Genomic DNA, 20,677 nt, shown 5'->3' on the forward strand with positions numbered 1-20,677 from the left:
TTTAGCATTTGTATATAAGCACTTAAAAAAATTCACTTTTTAACCATCTCCCATTACGTGATGTAACTGAATGGGACTCTTTTTTTCATTTGACTATTTCTCATCAGATCAGTATTTCCATTAATAGAGCCTCCCTAAGGGATGTCTCTGTTTGAAAAATGTGCTCCTCTGCACCTGTCAGCTTCCCCCAAACCCTTAGTTTAAAAACAGCTCTATGACCTTCTTAATTTTAAGTGCCAGCAATCTGGTTCCATTTTGGTTTAGGTGAAGCCCATCCTTCCTGTATAGGCTCCCCCTTTCCCAAAAGGTTCCCCAGTTCCTAATAATCTAAACCTCTCCTCCCTACACTATCATCTCTCATCCACGCATTGAGATCCTGTAGTCCTACCAGCCTAAGTGGCCCTGCACGTAGAACTGCAAGCATTTCAGAGAATGCTACCATGGAGGTCCTGGACTTCAATCTCTTACCTAGCAGCCTAAATTTGGCCTCCAGGACCTTTCTTCTATCCTTCCCTATATCACTGGTGTCTACATATACTACAACCACCAGCTCCTCCCCAGCACTACACATAAGTCTATCCAGGGTGAAAGTAACTTACAGGACTTACTAGTACTGCTGGAGTCCTGAGGGGGCGTGGCCTCACCCAGAGGAGGCGTGACCTCTCAAGATTTAAAGGCCCTGGGGCACCAGCTGTGGCTGGGAGAACCAGGGCTTTTAAATCAACCAGGGGCTCCCAGCTGAAGAGGTGGCTGGGAGCCCCCCCCCACCGGCTCAGGGGCAAATTAAAGGGCCTGGGGCTCCTGCTGCCTGGAACCCCGAGCTTTGCGGAGCTGGGGCAGGGATTTAAAGGGCCCAGAGCTCCTGCCGCTGAAGGGAGCTCAGAGCCCTTTAAATCCTGGCCCCAGCCTTGCTGCCAGAGCCACGGCTGGGATTCATAGGGCTCTGGGCTGCCTGCAGCCATGGGGAGCTCTGAGCCCTTTAAATCCCGGCCCCAGCCCAGCAGCCAGAGCTGCGGCCAGGATTTAAAGGGCTTTGGGCTGCCTGCAGCCGCAGGCAGCCCAAAGCCCTTTCAATCCCCGTGGAAGCCGGTGCAGTTCAACACGGCATAGTACCGGACCTGCTTACTTTCACCTCTGAGACTATCTAGATGTCTTGAGAGATCTGCAAACTTTGCACTCAGTAGGCAAGTCACCATGTGTTTCTCCCGGTCACCACAAAACCAGCTATCTATGTTCCTAATGACTGAATCCTTCTGATGGACCTGGTGCCAGCCACTGTGACACAGGATGCTGAGCTAGATGGACCTCAGGTCTGATCCAGGCTGTCAATGCCTATTTATGGATGATGAGAGCTGCATTGGGCACAACATGAAATACCTTGTGCTACAAGCCCTTTACATAGTCTGATTGCCATCAAGATCTGGGGCAAAGTAACCCTAAAAGTGCATCTTGCAGAGAAACAGGAAAGCAACAGAGGATTTGGAGCTGCAAGAGAGATGAAGGGTTGGAGAAATCTACAAATATGTGAGGAGTAGCTCATCCAGTCTTACCTTGTAAAATGTGCATATTGACCAGGTCTGATTGCTCAGGCCTGCTTCTGATCTTGTGCTTTAGGTAATCCTCAGTCTGCAGAACAGAAATACAGAGAATGTTAGAGCCAGAGCTGGTGATCTTTCTGCTCAGCTATTGGAATTGTTTGTGTTTTTGTAGGAAGAGGGAATAACTGCTTTTCTCCACCGAGTGAGCTGTTAAGTGGTACCTTATTCACCCAACTACTAGCCAACACTCAGACAAGAGATGCCCAGTGAGACAAAGTGATACTCTTGGAATCAATGTTGACAATTCAGCAGATGGCCCTTGTAAGATGTGTCCTTTTAAGCCTCCAGAGAGCTGTACCACAAGTCCTCCAGCACTGCTGGTGCCCAAGCTGTTCTGACAGTATGTCAAGTCTGCTGGAGCCCTGTTCACCAAGTGTGAGGACTATTCACTGGTAAGTGCTTGGAATTACCCCCACAAGACAGCACAGCATTTTTCCTTTGGAGTTGGTGCTGAATCACACCCCAGCATGGTGCGAGAGGATGCTATGCTGCTGGAAATGCCAGCTTTTGGATGAGATGTAAAACTAGGAGCCTGACCCTCTGTACCGATTCTCTGACACTGTTTGCAAGGAAGAGGTATATTGGCTATTGCAGTGCTGATAATGACACTCTGCCTTTCTAAATCCACCCCCGCCCCCAGTTTCCAGAATACTCTGCACTTCCTGATGTAAGCTGCTAGGTCCTGTTGCTCTGCACTTAACTGCTGAATTCCACATTGTGAATGGCCGTGGCTGACAAAGTCATGCTCTCATCTTATATACAAAGGTGATAAATGCCTTAGAAATAGATAGACAAGGTAGGTGAGGCAACATCTTTTACTGGAGCAATTCCTGCTTCACCTACTTTGTCTCTCTCTCATATCTTGGGACCAACATGGTGCAACAACACTTAGAAATAGGTATGTAGATAGATACTGATACACAGTGAGACCTTCACTGGGGACAGCACTTAGTAAACAAACATCTTAGCTCGAGTGACAAATTAGTATTATTGGAATGCCCAGAAAATGCCAGATCCTTTCTAAATAGAGAAGAAATGATGTCTGCCAAATGAGCTATCAGTATAAAGGCAAATGGAAAAGGTACAGCAGATGCACAGGCATATTAACAAATACACATCTACTCACACACATGCTTAATTGTATTATTACAGTAGGAAATATCAATTATACTCAAGTTACCCCTTCAGCTTGTCATTGTCATTCAATTGACCTTCAGAAGTAGCCAATAGAGTTCTATCTGACAATCAGTGAAAGGCCTTTCCATGACTCAGAGTTTACCAACTACGAATATCTGGATATCAATGAAAGAAACTTAGAAGCAAAAGCCGGTGAGCTAATATGTCCAGCACTGCAAGAGGATTCTGATGTAAGTGGCATTTCTGTTTAACAGTGGAAAGACAATAATCAATGGGATACTGTAATACCTGGTTATAAACTATACAGGAAAGATTGATTAGGTCAGAGAGATGGGGGAGTCCCACTATCTGAAAGATTCCATGGAACCTCGTGAGAGACCAGCTCTGAGTAGAGAGGACCGCACGGTTGAATCTGTGGAGATCCAAGTCCCAAATAATAGGAATACAAATACATGAGTGAAATGGTACTCCCAGTCTCCAGTTAAAGAAAATGCTATTGAATGAACAGTGCTGAGGGAGACAGTAAAAACTACACTTACAAAAAGAGTTATAATGGATCTCTTAGTACCCGTATAAAAACTGATCAAATGTCACTTCAGGTCAAATTTTCAAAGGTATTTAGGTGCCTAAAGATGCAGATAGGTGCCAGGTGGGATTGTCAGAAGCAGCTAAGTAGGTTAGAAGCCTAGCTCCCTTTGAAGTCAAGGACAGTTAGACACCTACTCTCTTTTGAAATTCCTACTAGGAGCTTATCGGCATCTTTAGACATCTAAATATCTTTGAAAATCTGGCCTTTCGGGTCCACATGTAGAGAAGCAATTTCTTGTCACTTTAATGAGAGAACACAAGAGGAGAGACTATGCTAAACTGAGTCCTAGGTAACATAGAGGTAAGTTCCAGAAGCAGCTAGAGTTGAGTTGACAAGTGATAGTGACTATAAAATATAATTAAATTCACCACCATTGAGGGAGGATTAGAAACAGTCTAAAATGCAGAAATCAGTCCAGAGGAAGAAAGAGAGTCAATTTGCCATATAGCAAAAGGTAAACAGTGAGATGCCGCAAAGTTCTGTGCTAGGATGGTGTTATTTCAGGTAGTGATTAGTACTCTGAAAAACGGGAGTGGGGGGAGCAGTGAGGTGGAAAAAGCTTCAGATGGCACAATGTTATTTAGGTCAGTTAAGATTAGAGCAGGCTGTGAGGAACTTCAGAGGGACTTAACCACGCTGGGTGACTGGGTAGCAAGAATGCAGATGAAATTCAGTGTTGACAAAGACGGTGTAATAAACATTGGAAAGAAGAATTTACGCAGATCCTACTAGGTTGTAAATTAATTGGAACCACTCAGGGAAAACATCTCAGTGTCACTGTGGGCAGCTTAATGATATCTTCTCAGTGTGCAGAGACAGTCAAAAACCATAATAATAACATTAGAAAGCACAAGAAATGGGATGGCGAAAACACTGAACAGAATTATGCAGTTCTATAAATACATGGTAGGTCCTCTCCTGGAATCATGTATTAAATTCTGGTCACTCCATCTAACAACATATCTAGCAGAAAGAGATGTTCAGAGACAGGCAATGAGAATGATGAGAGGTATGGAAAGACTTTCTTATCAGGTGAGAGTGAAAAGAACAGGACTGTTTAGTTTAGAGGGGAGATAAAAAGAGGTCATATGAGCTAGTGAGTGGTATGGAGAATGAATGATGTTTCATAACTCAAGAACAAGGGTAGGCCAGCAAATTCAAAGCTAATAAAAGGAAATGTTTTTCTACATAATGCGTTGCTAACCCGTGGAACTCTCTGCAACAAGATATTGTGACAGATATGGCAATTTCTTGCAATATCCTTGAAAAATCTTACTGAATTAAGTTTAAGTATCTTGGAGTCCATTATATTAAAAAATTTAAAGCTTATGTATTATTGTGGAATTGCATGTAATGCCTCTAGAGGGGAGACATGGCCAATGTAAACCCTGGGAAGTGTTATGAGCTTCAAAGGACTATCTGAAACAATGTGCCAAACAAGAGTGAACTTTAAGGACAAGCAAAGTTAAGTGTGTTTCCCAGGAAATCTCTAGAGGGAGATGAATGCAAATGTGCCACACCCCCCAGTTGTGCAAAAATCCAGCCTTTTGAAGCTATGTCCTGTGGAAAGAATCATTATCTGCTGATTACCTGTTCCTGGAATTTAAGGCTCAAAGGCCAAAGCTGCGTAATGGAGAGATGCACAGATTCATAGGTGTGCTTGTTCTGGGCTAACAGCTGTTTTGAACTAATAACCACAGAAAACTCTTGTTGGTGTTTGAACTACAGACTCCTACTAGAGTCCTTGTTGGAGTGGGGGTGACCTCTGATAAGCTTACTAGCATGTGTAGTTTTTTTAAATTGTTTGTAATATGTTTTCTCTACACTACTTTCACCTTAGGAAGAAATGTGTGCTTAGAAAGGGCTGTAGGGTGACTTTTAACTGGGGCAATTATGCTGTTTATAGCCTCTGAGAAAAGAAAGCAAAGCTGGCCTGCCTAGTCCACCTGACTTGCTGGGGAACTCATGATGAAGGCGGGGAACTGTGCAGTTGGAAAACCCCCAGTTAGGAGGGAGAGAGATGTGGGTCTCTGCCTGGGAGAAGTGTCAGCTGTGGAGCTGGGAGCCTAAAAGTAGGTGCCTGTGGTGGGCCACAGAGGGGCAATACAGGTGCAGATATTGCTGACTGCAAGAGCTTCCAAAAGAGGATTCCAAAATGGATGAGGCATTATATGAGTAATAAGAACACCCACTTACATTACATTGGAGAAATGTATCTGTGGTACCCGCATAATAACATAATACTTCAAAGATCTGACTAATCCTATTACCTCCCCATGATTTCTCCCATGCTACCTGTGATGCATGGAGGAATCACTTTGTCAAATTTTATAAAGCCATCACCAAGTCCCTCCTCAAAACTTACTTCTTCCATAATTCACGCGGTAAACTGCAAGCTGAGCATAGCTAGACAGGTGCTAAATTGATTTTACTGCTTCTGACTTGCTAAGAATTTGTAACATCCTATTAGTTTTGCTAGTCTGTCTCCTTCATTCCCCACTCTGTGATTTGTGTTAACCTCCTGCCTTCAAGTTCAGAGCACAAACTGACTGACATTAGGAAGAAACTTTCCCTTTGTAACTTATTCCAGAATTGTCCTTCCTCTGAAGCATCTAATACTGGCCACTGTGAAAGAAAACATATCAGACTGGATGAGTGGCAGATCTGATTCTGTACAACATTCCTATGAATCCATGTTTCTCTGGTGCTTTGATTTGTTTAAGAGGTGTCACTGTGTCACTATACACTATGTGTATAGTTCTGTGAGATCCCGTGCTCTGAAAGACCTTTGGAATAATGTATCTGGAGGTGCTGGATTTAAATTTAAATTAAATTAAATTCACATTATAGGCTACCAAATAGCCATCAGATTCCTGACTCAAGCGAGACTTGAATCTCTAACCTAGAGATTTGTCAACACCCCCTTGGACCATCTAGTCCACTGTGCATTAACGTTAACATTTATTGTAGTTCTGGCTCCCCTCAGGCCTTCCTGGTTCTAAGTAGTAGGAGAAGTGACCTGGGGCACAAAGGCAGGAGATGCTTTTATTGTGATGTTTCTAGAATTAGTGGAAGCAGAAAATATTGGGATATGCAAAAGAACCCATTGTTGTTAGATTTCTAGACCAAGTTTGTAGAGAATGGAATTTGGAGAAGATTCAGCTAAGCAACCAAAATGTCATTGGCTGCTTAGCTGAAAGCACCCAGCAAACCTCCTGAAATTCCTGGTTACTGCCCTAAACAAAGAGCATCCCTATAAACAGGAGTATATTTTTGTCCTGCATTGTGCTCTTTAGCATGCTCTGAGAACAAAGACATTTTTGGGCATCCCACTCATAATCCTTCCCTCTTCCCCCAGGCAAGCAGCCAATGGAAGCCTTTGAAGGGCGAGACAGAGAGACATTAATGAATACTTGAACAATAAAATATACGACGCTTCAAAGATACTTTAAATTGCTTGAAATTTCCTAAACATATACATTTTTCATAGGAGTGTTTTGTTTCTTACATTAGTCATTTATGATCGTAGGAGACAAAGGGCAAGTACCTAGAATATGTTAGTTCACAAGAACGCTCCCAAATGTTTCAAGTTAACTCCTTCACATAAAGTGCCTATACAAGTAGCTGAAAACAAATCTCTCCTAGAGTAACTGAATGAATTACTCTATTCTGTTTACACATCAGCCAGAGCCAACCATTTTAAACAAGGTATTTTCCTCTTAATGTGCCATGCTACTATTATTTCTCTGTATGCAGTATGAACCAACTATTGATGAATATGATATGGGCAAAGAAATGAGGATGAAGAAAAACATGCTCAAAGACCAAATGAGAAAATTGGGATAGTTTTGGATTAGTTTATCTTGGACTGATGCAATGGAATCAATGCAATGTACTTGATATATCAGCATAGCAGAGGTTTGTTGTCTATTGTCAGTACTGCAGGGTATCTTATTCCTTGCTGTATGTACTTTTCTAACCTATTGTCTTGGACTGTGTTCTTTCTGAACTGGGCCCCAGGCAAACAGGAGAGCTGTGTGGACCCTGGAGACCCTCTTAGGGTGTGTTTACACTTGGAGCTGGGGGTGTGATTGCCAGCTGGAGGAGACATATTCACACTAGCTCTGATTGAGCTAGCATGCTAAAATAGTGTAGTCATGGCAGCATGCATGGTGAGAGGGGCTATCCACCCAGAGTTCATGCCCATGGTCTTGAGTGGTAAGGCTAGCCCCTCCTGTGGCTCATGCCACCGCTGCTGCACTCTATTTTTAGTACACTACCTTGTTCTGAGCTAGTGCAAGTATGTCTTCTTGAGCTGCGATTCACCCCCTGCTCGAGATGTGGACATACCCTAGGTTTAGCTGGGGGTGGCCAGTGTGTAATGTAGGGGGCTTGAAAGCTCACATGGTTCCCCAAAAACTATCTAGTCACAGGCATTTTCAGACATTTCTGGAAATGGCCACTTATCTTATCTCTGCCATTAGCAGTATTGAGAGGTGCCTGAGTTGGGCTAGATAGCTGGTGCCAGCATGAGCAGAGCACATTCCAGGGAGGTACTTAGCTCTCTGAGAGGCTTTGCAATATCCCAGCGGACCCTGGGGCATGCTGCAAAGCCAAAGGTCAGGGTTTTGCTATGTGATGACAAGTATGACTTGCTTGGGGACTACTCACTGCAGACGACAAAGGGCATTTCAATTCCTCCCTGGACACTAGTTTAGGGCTCCATTCTGTGAGTTCAGTGGCTGAATCAGAAACCAGGAGGGCTGCTCATCTACTGGAAGGCATGAATCTGCCGCATAAATCACTGTCAGCTCTTGTACAAGTGCAGGATTTTGACCTCCTTTCTCAGGTGTAAGAGTCTTCCTTATCTGCCCCATGCCTCTTTCCTCTACCCCTCAGAACTCTCTGAGTCCCCCTGTGGACTTCTGTGCTTTACTCCACAGATCTCTGTGATCCACCCCACTGAACTCTCCTCTACCCTGGGGATCTTTGTGACCCACCTCACAGAGCTCTCCTGCATCTTGGGGATCTCTTATTCAGCCCACAGAGCTCTTCTGCATCTTGGGGATCTCTTATTCAGCCCACAGAGCTGTCCTGCACCTTGCGAATCTCTATGATCCACCCCATTGAGCTCTCTTCCACCCTTGGGATCTCTGATCCACCCCAGTGAGCTCTCCTGTACCCGGGAGATCACTATGATTCAGGGCTGCCAACTCTTTGGGTTTACCCTGCAGGCGTTTTGGGAGGCTTCTGAGGTCCTTTCCTTTTGCCCCATACCTGCGGTGAACTGCCCCATGAGAGGTGCTGCCACTTCTGATGGGCATCTTCCTCCCACAGCTCATGGAGCGGACAGAGCTCTTTGGGATGGGGGTGGAGAGCCTCCCCACCTGGCTCTGCAGGGCCTCTTCTACAGCTGCCAGCATTGCCTGAGAAGGGGGAGGGTGCTTGTGTAAAGAAACTCCCTCCTGGTCCCAGCACACCTGAGGGAAGGGACTCCTATCCGTCCCACTCTCCTCAATGCCCCTTCCCCTGTACAGGGCGACATGGAGCCCTGCACTAAGGAAGTGCAGAGCAGGGACAGCCTATTACTATACTTACAGGGTGCTCTGTGTATAGATTAATGCATTTGGAGTTTCCAATATTACAACCTCAGCGTTCAAAGATCATGAGATTTAAATTCTGCCACCAGGAAATCACCTTTCCCCCCTCCCCCCGCACTATTAGGTGAAGCTGGGTGCTCCTTGTTTGTGTGGGATGATTGCAGGGCCAAAATTCATGCTACAGCCAGCTCTGAGGGGGGTCCACTACTAGGGCTGCCAACTTTCTAATTGCAAAAACTGAATACCCTTGTCCTGCCTCTTCCCCGAGGCCCTGCCCCCACTCACTCCATCCCCCCTCACACCCTTGCTCGCTCTCCCTCATTTTCACTGGTCTGGGGCAGGGGATTAGGATGCGAGAGGGGATGAGGGCTCTGGCTGGAGGTGTGGGCTCTGGGTTGGGGCCAGGCATAAGAGGTTTGGCATGTAGAAGGGGGCTCTGGGCAGGGGACAAGGGGTTTGGAGTGAAGGGAGGTGCAGGGTGTGGGCTCTGGGAGGGAGTTTGTGTGTTGGAGGGATCTCAGAGCTGGAGCAGGTGTTACAGGTTCAGGCTCTGTCTGGGTGGCACTTACTTCAGGCAGCTCCCAAAAGTGGTCAGATTGTCTGGCTCCTAGACGAAGGGGCCAGGGGACTCTGTGCACTGCCTGTACCCACAGCCCCTGCCTCTCCCCACAACTCCCATTGGCTGCGGTTGCTGGCCACTGTGAGCTGTGGAGTAGGCACTTGGGGCAGGGCACTGGGGCAGCGCATAGAGACGCTATGGCTGCCCGTGCGCCTAAGGGCTGGACATGCCAGCTGCTGCCAGTGGCCGCTTAGAGCCGGGGAGCCTGTCTTAGCCCTGCTGCGCCGCCTACTGCACTTTAAGTGGCCAGAGTCCATTTTCGAGTGGGCGTTCCAGTCAAGAACTGGATGCCTGGCAACCCTATCTGCTACCCTTCCCTAGCTGCCACTCCATCCCCCTCTGTCCCGTCCCTAGCTGGACATGATAGCTGGTTGCCTCACTTGAATTCTCCCACCATAGTTTCACCATAGTCTTCTGGACCCCACATTTATTTGCTAGACATATTTCCCTGCTTGTTTCCTAAATCTTCAACTCATCCCATTACTCTCTCTCTCTGCCCCCCAGGGGTGGCTCCAGGCCCCAGCACACCAAGCGCGTGCTTGGGGCGGCAAGCTGCGGGGGATGCTCTGCTGGCGTCGTGAGGGCGGCACGCAGGCTGCCCTCTGCGGCTTGCCTGTGGAGGGTCCACTGGTCCTGCGGCTTCGGAGGACCTCCCTGCCTGCCGTGCTTGGGGCGGCAAAATTCCTAGAGCCGCCCCTGCTGCCCCCTCACATCTGTTGCACCCCTCGTCTGTCCCCCCTTGCCTTCCAACCCTATCATATGCCTCATACCCCTGCTATCCCTCACAATCCCCCCATTCTCTTGCTTCTCACATTTCCCCCCCACCACCCGCTTGGTGTGTCTTATGCTTTTCACGTTTCCCTACACATCCCTCAGCCTGCCTCCTGCTCCCACATTCCCCTGCCCCCACATTCCCCCTGCAGGAGACAAGCTGAGGGGGCAGGGTGGGCAAACTATGGCCTGGGGACCACATCCAGCCCTTCAGACATTTTAATCCGGCCCTTGAGCTCTCACTGGGGAGTGGGGTCTGGGGCTTGCCCCACTTTGTGCATGCCCTGGCTCTGTGCGTCTCTCGAAGCAGCGACATGCCCCCACTCCGGCTCCTACACATAGGGGCAGCCAGGGAGGTCTGCATGCTGACCCCGCCCAAAGCGCCACCCATGCATCTCCCACGGGCTGGGGTTCCTGGCCAATAGGAGCTGAAGGGGTGGCACCTGTGGATGGGGCAGTATGTGGAGCCGCCTGGTCGTGCCTCCATGTAAGAGCCGGAGGAGGGGGGACATGCTGCTGCTTCCGGGAGCAGCTTGAGGTAAGCGCTGCCCTGAGCCTGCACCTCTGACCCCCTCCTGTGCCCCAACCCACTGCCCTAGCCCTGATCCCCCTTCTGCCCTCTGAGCCCCTCAGTCCCAGCCCAGAGCACCCTCCTGCACCCCAGCCCCACCCCAGAGCTCGCACCCCCAGCTGGAGCCCTTCAACCCCTGCCCATACCCCAACCCCCTGCCCCAGTCCAGAGCCCCTTTCCATACCCTAAACTCCTCATTTCTGGCCCCCCCCAGGGCCCTCACCCCCTCCTGTACCCCAACTCCCAATTTTGTGAGCATTTGTGGCCCGCCATACAATTTCTATACTTAGATGTGGCCCTCGGGCCACAAAGTTTGTCCACCCCTGCACCGATGTAAATACATTGATGGAAGTAATGGTTCAGGCAAGGCCTGATTCAATTCATGCAAATGTCTGCAAATGAAAGGTAGACAGTTGGGTGTTTTGTCTGAAGTTCCACCCTGGGAATGCCTATGATCTTCCTTAGGGATCTCTCTCTTCCACCCTGGAAGATCTCTATGATCCACGTCTTGTTTCTCTCCACTCCCTGGATCTCTCCGGCATTCAATATAATCTGAACTCATTTTACATGGACAATATGCAGCTGAGGTCCACATTGCAGACAGGAACGAAGACACTTGCTGTAAATGAAGCTGTGTCAATGTCAGTGGAGCAGGATATTAGGCCCAACAACTATGATGTTGCTTTTATGCAAACTCTGTGTCTGAGTCTCCAGCAGCCTGCCCAGACTTGGAGGATAATACACAAATTCATTCATTCACATGTGTGCAAGAAGTTACCTTGGCTCTCTCCAGGTTTTTCCTTTGTTCATGGAATGCAGATGGGCTTTTCAGTGCTGCAGTAAGAAACACAGAGGCACAATCAGCACAAGGGAAGGAGCAAGCAGCCACCAGAATACTCAGCAATAGAATTTTAACAAGTGCTATAAAAATAGCAACACAAATGAGCTGATCTCTTTATTGAGCTAACTAAAAATTCAGAAAGCTATGGGAAATCCCAGTCTCTCAGCCAGGCTCTGGCAGGAGAGAAGAGAGGATGGAGAGCAAGGAGAGAGCAGAAGCCCACAGGCAGAGAGATGGTGCAGGCTGTGCAGCTCAGCGCTCACTGGGACACTTCCTCTTCCAGGGGAGGCTCTGTGGGTTACAGCACCAGGAGGCCTCAGAACATAGTGGGGAGGATAAAGCAAAGGGTCAGTACCCAGAAGAGAGGGGACCTCGTTAAAGGACTCTGTCAGCAGCTGGGCCTGCAAGTGGCTCAAACTGTGACGTCAAGTCCAGGGGAACATGAAAAAACAAAGGGATCTCGTCATTCTTCACTTGGGTTGCAAGTGTATATTAATCACAGGGCTCAGAAGCTTTTGTTCTCTGCTCTCCTCTCCAGTTTCTCCACTCACTGCACACCAACCTCATCTCTGTTCATTTACACAATCCCCTTCTCTGCAGCTCCTGTCTTCAAGCAGCCTTCCTGGCTCTCTGATACTCTTCTCCATCCCCCTGTGAAAGGTGCTGGGCAACTGAACTGTGGGTTTGGGGAGTGCCAAATTAGCACATGACCCAACCTGGGAGCCAAAGTCAGCAGGCTGCTCTGGCCACCCCTTTCAAAGATTCTTCCTGAAAACATTTGGTTTTCCCCAGAGAAGGTTTCCAAGAGAAGGGCATCTGTACAATTCTGTTCACCCTCTTCAGAATATTATATCATGCAGGGGAGGTCAGCCTGGTCGGTGAGGGTCCCTGTGGCACATGCTAAGGCCCACAGCTCTCTAGGGATTACATACAGCTTGTGGGTTGAAAGTCTGGGTAATTTCGGAGTTCCACTCTGTTATTCCTGGGTACTTCAAAATACCAATTGACAATAAGTTCTTTAGTATCATCTCAGCATCAACTTCTGAGAGCAGAGTGTAAAGAGTCTGTTTCCAGTGCTGTTCAAAGCCTCTAATGACAATATCTGGAACTTTATGTTAAAGCTCAGCTAGAACTTATTTATATTTCTGGCTGAAAACTGTGGTTTCCAAAGTGCAGAAATAAAGGCTGTGAACAGAAGCAAGGCCACAGTTTGCTCCACATCACGTTATTCCCCATTTGCAGGGTGTAAATGAGAGCAGAGTTTGGTTGTGCATTTGAAATCTGTAGGAAAGATTCAGTCTTTTTTTGGATGTCCAGGGAATTTCTTCTCTGGGAAGAAAAGAAAAAAGACTCAAACATCTCCTTGGGTTCCCGCATTGAATGGAAGGGGCATTCTAAAGTGAGAAGTTTGGGGGTCTGTTTTGTTTGGCACCATTTATTTAGCTAACTTACTGCTTGATCCTTGGCAGGAATTAAAAAAAGGGGTTAGAAATTCATTTTCCACAGAGCTCAGAACCTAGCGGCCAGTCTACACTCCAGAAATGTGGGAATAAATGGGGAGCTCAGGCAGAACAAATAAACATGTAGGGGAAGGGAAAGGAGGCCAAGGAGGATTTTGGGTGGATTGGCTGGTGGAAGGGGATGGATCCAGTGGAAAAAGTAGAATGGATCACACCAAAGTACAAAGGGCCAGGGAACCTTTTCTTGCGTCTAACATTTCAAGAGCAGACAAACAGACATGCTTGTATGATTGTGCCGTGCTTTGGTGAGCAGCCACGAGGATGGTGACAGCTGTTTTAGTCAAAAGCAAAATAAAATGAGTGCACAAAAAAAAACACAATGAAGTAAGTAAGGGACATTACTTTTGATAGCCCAGTTCACTACGAAGTCCTAGTGTTATGAGGTTTCTGTGGGCAGGAATTGACCAGGTCAAACTTCATTTCATGCTATTCATAATGAAAGTGTTGCAGAATTTAGTCATTTACCAAGATTTTGGAGGAATTATGTGGATGCTGCAGCTTGTATTAGTCTGCAAAACAAATAAAGGTATTGCTAGCATCGGTTCTTCAAACAACATATCAGGATAGATCTGTGATGGGATTCACCAGTTTGGAAGTGCAGGTGGCTTTGCAGAAAATGGACAAAGCTGCTGCACTTGACATGCCAATTTTAGGACAGATTTTGCTTTTAAGGCACAGCCCTGTGTTTGGGAGGATGAGGAGGAGCCTCTGTGTAGCCTGAGCCCAGCACGAATTAGGCCAGAATTCTACTGGGGATCCTGAGAATCAATCTCTGTAGCAGCAGCTGGTCCACTACCACGTGCAGTGAATGGCAAGTTCCAGCCCAGTCCTCCCAGTTTGCAGATTGTGGCTGACCCCTGCGTAGGGTTGCTAGGGAAAAACTTCTTGCACACTCTTCCTTGCTTGGGCAAATACCCACACAATCTGCCCCTTTGTGGATCATGAAATGTAGACAGTTAGTGATATTCCTGACTTTATGGCAAATGCTTCCCAGCAGTTCCACAGAGTGAATTTGCCCCATAAACCAGGTATGAAACATTTTCATCAAGCCAATAAAATTGCATCTGGATGAGACGTTCAATAACATATCCTGTTGTTTTGGTCCTCCTGTTCACTAACGGGGCAGGCTTGGCTCAGTTACTTTAGTGTGAATCCAGAGTTCCTCCATTGACTTCACTGAGCCTGATTCTCTGCTTACTTTCCCAAGTTCTACCCTGTGTGACTCCATTAGCTGAGCGAGGCTGAGATTGGAGTTTGTGCCATTCTCACCTAAGGCAGTCACCCATCTCTCCAGGGGGGAGGAGAGGGGCATGTCTACAAAGCCTTCCTCTTTCTTCAGTCACAGTCTACCCCATAGGCTGTGCAAGGCTGGTCCTTGCCTTTGCCTCCCTGACTGCTTTAGCTATTCCACTTGGAACAGATCACAGACTGACCTTTCACAGCATCAGGTTGTTCCCACCATTGAGGCCACATGGGACACTCCTGCTGCACACTAGCTAGGATGCTTCAGCTTGGCGTGTTCTGTATTATTTGTTTGAGGCTTTCACTTTAATGATCTTTCAGTAAATGGTTACAGAACACTGTAGTGTTCAGCACCTCCAAGTGCTGTTGAGAACATTCATAACTCATTGGTATCCAGAAGGGATTGCTCAACACTTTTACCCACTGATTTTCTATTACTGTGAATATTAATCTGTCTCTCTGTCCTCTGTGGGTGAAAATCTAGAAATGGATCAGTTATAAAGAGGAGGCTAAATTCTTTGCAACAGAATTACACCAGAATAAAATCTGGCAGAGGGATTTTAAATGACCCATGTTCAAAATCCAGCACTGACACTGTCCACTCTTGGACCAGTTTCATGATTAAGGTCTGATATCTTGTGACTCCTTAAGGCTGCTGTATCTCACAGAGTAGCTTTCTAATATACTGTATAAAACAACCATATCCAGCCCTGGTGACTTTTGAGATCTCAAACTTTAAAATCATGACACCCATGTTTGCAGAACAGCTCTTTTTGATATATTGTAGACTGTACACTTCGTGCATTACAGCAACCCCACCTCATTCCATACTCACCTCAGTGTATGGAATGAGGTTCCAGTCGATGTGCACCTTCAAGAACTCAGCTTACGTACGTATGCTTAGTGGCAGCAGAACATGGGGACACCATTAGGAACAGACCCTTGTTAGGACACATTGACTGTGCATGCACAAACTCTCTGCGAGCTGGACTATTGACAGGCATCTGTGAGATGCAGCAACAATCTCTCTGTCAAATGTCTAGTTTCTATCCTTCCTTGTGACATGATAGTGCTGTTAAGAAATGTGCACATTTGTATAATGGTAAAAGAGTATTTTATTGTCTTCATTCTCAAAAATGAATGAACTATTTGTGCCTAGTCTCTCCCCACATGGCCCCCTTGGACAGAGGCCTGCAAAATGCCAGCCCAAAAGGTGAGAGTGTGGCAAAGCTGTAAGCAACAGGAAAAGGCCTTTGAGGTTTCTGCCCTAGTGCCAGTGCCTCTGCTGTGCATTTCTGTGCCGTGTGCAATGCAGAAATTCTTTAGAAAGCATTAGGTCCCCATTTCTAAAAGTGCATGTGCCCCATGTACTCACACCATTGGGGGATTTCCAACTGCCCAGACCTTTACATTCAAGAACTCCAGTTTATGCACGTGCAATGGGACACTCTGCATGCTCATCTTGAGTGTGCCCCTTTTAAAATGTGGGCCAGTCATCTAACAGGAGATGTTAGAGGTGGCACAGAAATCTGACACTGTCACCAGCTCTTGCAATTCTATCACAAGTCTGACAATATCTGGTGTGTTTTTTTAAAGCCCCAGGCTCTTGGATTTACATAAAAATTTCAATTTACATTAAAAATAAAAAAATTAAAATGTCTAGACTTCCTGGTTGCAGAGAAAAGCTTGAAAGTATGAACCCAACAGGCTCAAAACCCAGAATGCAAATCAAAAGAACTCAACATTTATTATGTTTTAAAATCTCATGATTTATATGACAATCTCATGATTTGGGGCCTGACTCATGATTTTTGCATGCTTGAGGGTGGTAGTATGACACCTTTTACTGCTAACACCAATTACAGACCCATGAAAGCAAGAGAATTAGAAAGATGGTGGGAGAGATAATCCAGGTGTTGAATGGAATACTACAGACATACTGAAATGTCTTGTTGCTGGAGAGCAGAGACCATACTGCTATCCTCTGTTTGGGTTTAAGAGCTGTTTGAACAGCACAGTCCTCAAGGAAGTCCATATTATAAAGCACAATAACCAATAGAAGAAAGAAAGAAGCAAGTAAGAAGTGTATTAGGTCTTGCAAATTTGCAGTCCTTTGCAATTATTCTAAAGGGGCAGTGAGGAGTGTGACAGACTCAGACCAGTGTGGTACAGAGTCTGGTAGAGGGCAAATATACTGGTCACTGTATGAGTAGTTTTCTGTTCCCTGAGTGACCAGAGCAGGGGCTACACTAGAGTAATCAGGAACCTGTTAGAACCAATTAAGGCAGACAGGCTGATTAGAACACTTGCAGCCATTCAAGGAAGGCTAATCAGGGCTCCTGGGTTTAAAAAGGAGCTCACTTCAGTTTTGCGGGGGGGGAGCTGAGCTGAGCTGAGCTGAGCTGAGCTGAGCTGAGCTGAGCTGAGCTGAGCTGAGCTGAGCTGAGCTGAGCTGAGCTGAGCTGAGCTGGGACGGGACGGGACGGGACGGGACGGGACGGGACGAAGAGGTGTAAGGAGCTGAGTGGGTGTGCTGTTGGAGGACTAAGGAGTACAAGTGTTATCAGACACCAGGAGGAAGGTCCTGTGGTGAGGATAAAGGTGTTTGGAGGATGCTATGGAGAAGTAGCCCAGGGAGTTGTAGCTGTCATACAGCTGTTACAGGAGGCACTCTAGACAGCTGCAATCCACAGGGCCCTGGGCTGGAACCTGGAGTAGAGGGTGGGCCTGGGTTCTCCCCAAACCTCCCAACTCCTGATCAGATAGAGGAGGAGTTGACCCAGACTGTGAGTTCCTCCAGAGGGGAAGATCACTGAGGTGAGCAAATCTGCCAATAAGTGCAGGACCCACCAAGGTAGAGGAGGAACTTTGTCACAGGAGACAAATTGTATAGGGACAAATGCTTGACCTTGGTTACTGCTAGCATTATAGCTTCTGTACATGGAGGGTTGTTCTAGACTAGGATGAAATGTGTCAGTTAACAAGACAGAAGGGAGGTCTGAGATCTAGCTGACTGGCTCCATTGTTGCCACTTGCTGGCTTCATGCAGCTGGGTAGTGCAGGTGCAGCAGGCAGACCAGTTTCATTCTTGCCCTTCCTGGCTCTCATATGCTAGCACAGTGCTGTTGGTTTTGGCTTTCTGAAACATTGGGGTATAGTGAGGGCTGGGCTGGGCTGGATCCCACCAAATGAACTAGCGGCTGCAGAGCCTTGGTGAGGGAAATCTGCTTAGGAGGGAGGGGGATCTGAGCAGGGCACAGCACACATGTGCTCCACTCATCCAGGGGATGCAGAGCAGGTGTGGCCCCCAGGAGATGCACTGACTCAGCATGGCTGTCATTTGGCCCCTGGCTAGACACCTGCTGGGGAGTTCTGGCTGTGCCTGGGAAAAGGGCTGGGTATGAATCCCACCAGGTAGCACAGTCCCTGCTGACTCATGGGCTGTGCCAGAGGGTGGGGAAACTAGGTCATTGTTTTTATTGACTCTTGCCTTTTTAAATAAAACAGCAAGCTGTTCAGCTTAGACTGCATGTCACTGTCCTGTGATGGAGAGACTCTGGCCACCACCAGGCCACAGACCGCTTGAGATGTGGAGAAAAATCATGACCACTGTCACCCCCTTTCCTCTTTCCAGGGAAATTCATTCCAGCAGAAAATCCCAGACAGCTTCCAGCAGCCTGTTCCCTGCTTCTGGGCCTGAACCTGCTAGGTGATGAGCACCTCAGGAGACCTGGCACTCTTCAGATTCAAATGTGTTATCAGACTCCTGCTCTGATCATGAAGTGAACTGTTTGGCCCAGACAGGAAGGTGACCTGCAGTGTACAAGAGAGTGGGACTGAAACTCTACTAAGGATGAGGGCTAGCAGGCCAGTTCCTCAGCCAGTGTAAATCAGGGCAGTTCCACTGACATCCATAGGAGGCCTCTGCATTATAACCCATATGATAGATAGCCAAACATAGTGCTCACATGCCAGCTAGAGCAGCGGGGAGGTAGTGGGGTCCTCCCTAGAGCCCAACTTGCCAACAAGGGGTGAGAGTGAAACCCAGTCAAGTGGAGGGTGCCAGAGAGCAGCTACCTATAAGCATCAGGAGGCTAATGCAACATCTGCAGGAACTATTGGTGGTTGTGCTCTGGCTCTGTGATGCATGTGGCACAGAGAGTGGCAGGTGAAGTACTCACGTGGCATGATGCCCTGGTCTGCCAGCTGCTCACGGGTTCTTCTCTGTTGAAGCCGTAACTGTAAAACTGTTAAAGAAAGAGTGTCAGGAAGAGATGCAAACTTTTTCCTGAAGCAAGTAACATTCTGCAAACGGCCCTACAGAGCTTTCAGCAACATGCTCAACGCATTCTGTCACGGAGGATGAAAGACAGTCTTGCCCTTAACGTGAGGAGAGACCAATTCCCTTAAGGGGAGAGGTGTTCCTGAAAAATAGTAAGGGTGTCCCTCCAAAGCAGGTGCTGAGGCATCGCTGTGATCCTGTTTTATTCAATATCTGTAGGGCAGCGTTCCTGAACTGGGAGTGGGGGGCAGAAGGATCAGCAGGTGAGAGAGGACACAGACAGAGCCTCTTAACTGTTCTCCAGAGTCTCAAATTTCATTTAAAAAGAGCACCACAGCTTGAAAGAACCTTCCAAATGGGCAACAAATGTAAAAGATGCTCAAGGCTGCAGAGAACCTGAAACAGAACTCTGAGCTGCCCCATTCAGTAAGATGGGGTTGCCTCATTATACTTTGTAATGTCACCATTGCTGGCTATTTCACTGCCCATCACAGCATGTCTGAAAGGAAAGGAAGGATCTGTCCTCGTGCTTCCCAGCGCAGGGCATGCTGGAGGTGTGTCAAGGACTGGCCAGGGGGACACAAAGGCAGCATCCATTAAGAAGGGGAGATTTTTAAGCACACACAGAGGCCTTGCACGGTGTGATTGGTTTCATTTTCCGAAGGTGGCTCAGCATTCAATAGTTTGGGACATGCTGCTCCAGGGCAACCAGAAAACCCAGAATGAAACCAAAGTGCACAGCAATTCCTGGAGTGGTGTGAGAGCTTTCAGCCACACTGAACCTCCCCTGGAAACATGAGATCTAAATAACACGGGTTCCTTCTGTCTGCTGTGCTGCAGGGGGGATGTGTGAGAGCCCCATATTGCTACTGGGGGCAGAGGCAGATGAAGAGGAGGGTTATGAGGGGGCTAGGCTTTGTGTGGGGGGGCGGCTGTTGGCATGGAGGGTGCAGACAGTCCTCTGGCCTGCCCTGGAAGTCATTATTTTGGCACCTGTGTCAGTGTCCTCATGATGGGCACCATATGGTGGCCATGAAGCAGCATAGGATTGCTATATGTTGGTCATGTGGCGACTGAGAACTGTCGAGGTCTGAATCCTTGACCCTGTGTGAGTGAGCAGGGGTGGGAGTCAGCAGGGTGGAGGACTTTGGTCTCACCCGCTGCACACATGGGAGATGGAGCCTGTCCTTCAGTTCATGTTGTCTAACACAAGGTCAGTAGTATTAAAACATCTATTGTGTTACTGAAACCTGGCTGCTGAGCCAGTGTTGGCCCAGTTGATGACAGCCAAATGCTTAGCCCAACGTGGGCCAAGGGGGACAGCCAAGCTGTAGCTGTGCTCTCTGAACCAACCTAAAATGCAGGTCTCCAACCCCAAGCCTAGATCTAACACAGTGTGTCCATCTGGCTGGGACGGAGCTGGGGCTGGTCCTACTGCATCGCCTGCCCTGCTGCCCAGCACGGGACATTCTGGGGTGGCTGGAATTTTTTGTTGTAGTGGAATTGGAGCTGTGTAGGCTGATGGTGCTTAGCTATTTCAGTGTTCACAGAGATGACCTTTTGCCTGAATCACCTCAAGATTTCATGGCACTGGAATGGCCCCAGGACTATCCCAGGGGATTGCAAGCTCAACTCACACAGCTGGTCATACTTGGGATCTGGGGTTTGGCCTTAGATTGATGGTGGAAGCACCTCAGAAACCCTGAAGCTCCATGTGGCACTGTGCTGCTGCTAACCCCTCCCTTAGAGGTGAATACAACCCTCGCCACACTCACCCTCATGGGGCTTTGGCTGCATGATTTCTTTTTCCATGATGTTTTGTCCTGGGTGCTATGTGGCTCTGTTTGCTGGGGGCTCTAGATAGCGCATTTAGGAGAGGTTAGCTCTGTACATTTAAGAAGGGACTA

At 47.6% G+C, this 20,677-nt stretch overlaps 1 protein-coding gene across 7 annotated transcripts in view; it reads right to left on the reverse strand.

The window, feature by feature from the left end:
• The window catches only part of MYOCD (myocardin), a 488,383-nt gene that overhangs the window by 40,541 nt on the left and 427,165 nt on the right, over window positions 1–20,677 (reverse strand). For 4 of the 7 annotated variants that reach the window (XM_050919226.1, XM_050919227.1, XM_050919228.1 and 1 more), the window contains 3 exons: window positions 18,670–18,735; window positions 11,664–11,719; window positions 1,551–1,626 (listed from right to left, as the gene is read on the reverse strand). In XM_050919226.1, coding sequence (XP_050775183.1) covers window positions 1,551–1,626; window positions 11,664–11,719; window positions 18,670–18,735 — 198 coding nt within the window. The other 3 variants (XM_050919232.1, XM_050919230.1, XM_050919231.1) reach the window with 2 other exon arrangements.

This window comes from Gopherus flavomarginatus, chromosome 12 (assembly GCF_025201925.1).
Source record: "Gopherus flavomarginatus isolate rGopFla2 chromosome 12, rGopFla2.mat.asm, whole genome shotgun sequence".
Lineage (NCBI taxonomy): Eukaryota > Metazoa > Chordata > Testudines > Testudinidae > Gopherus > Gopherus flavomarginatus.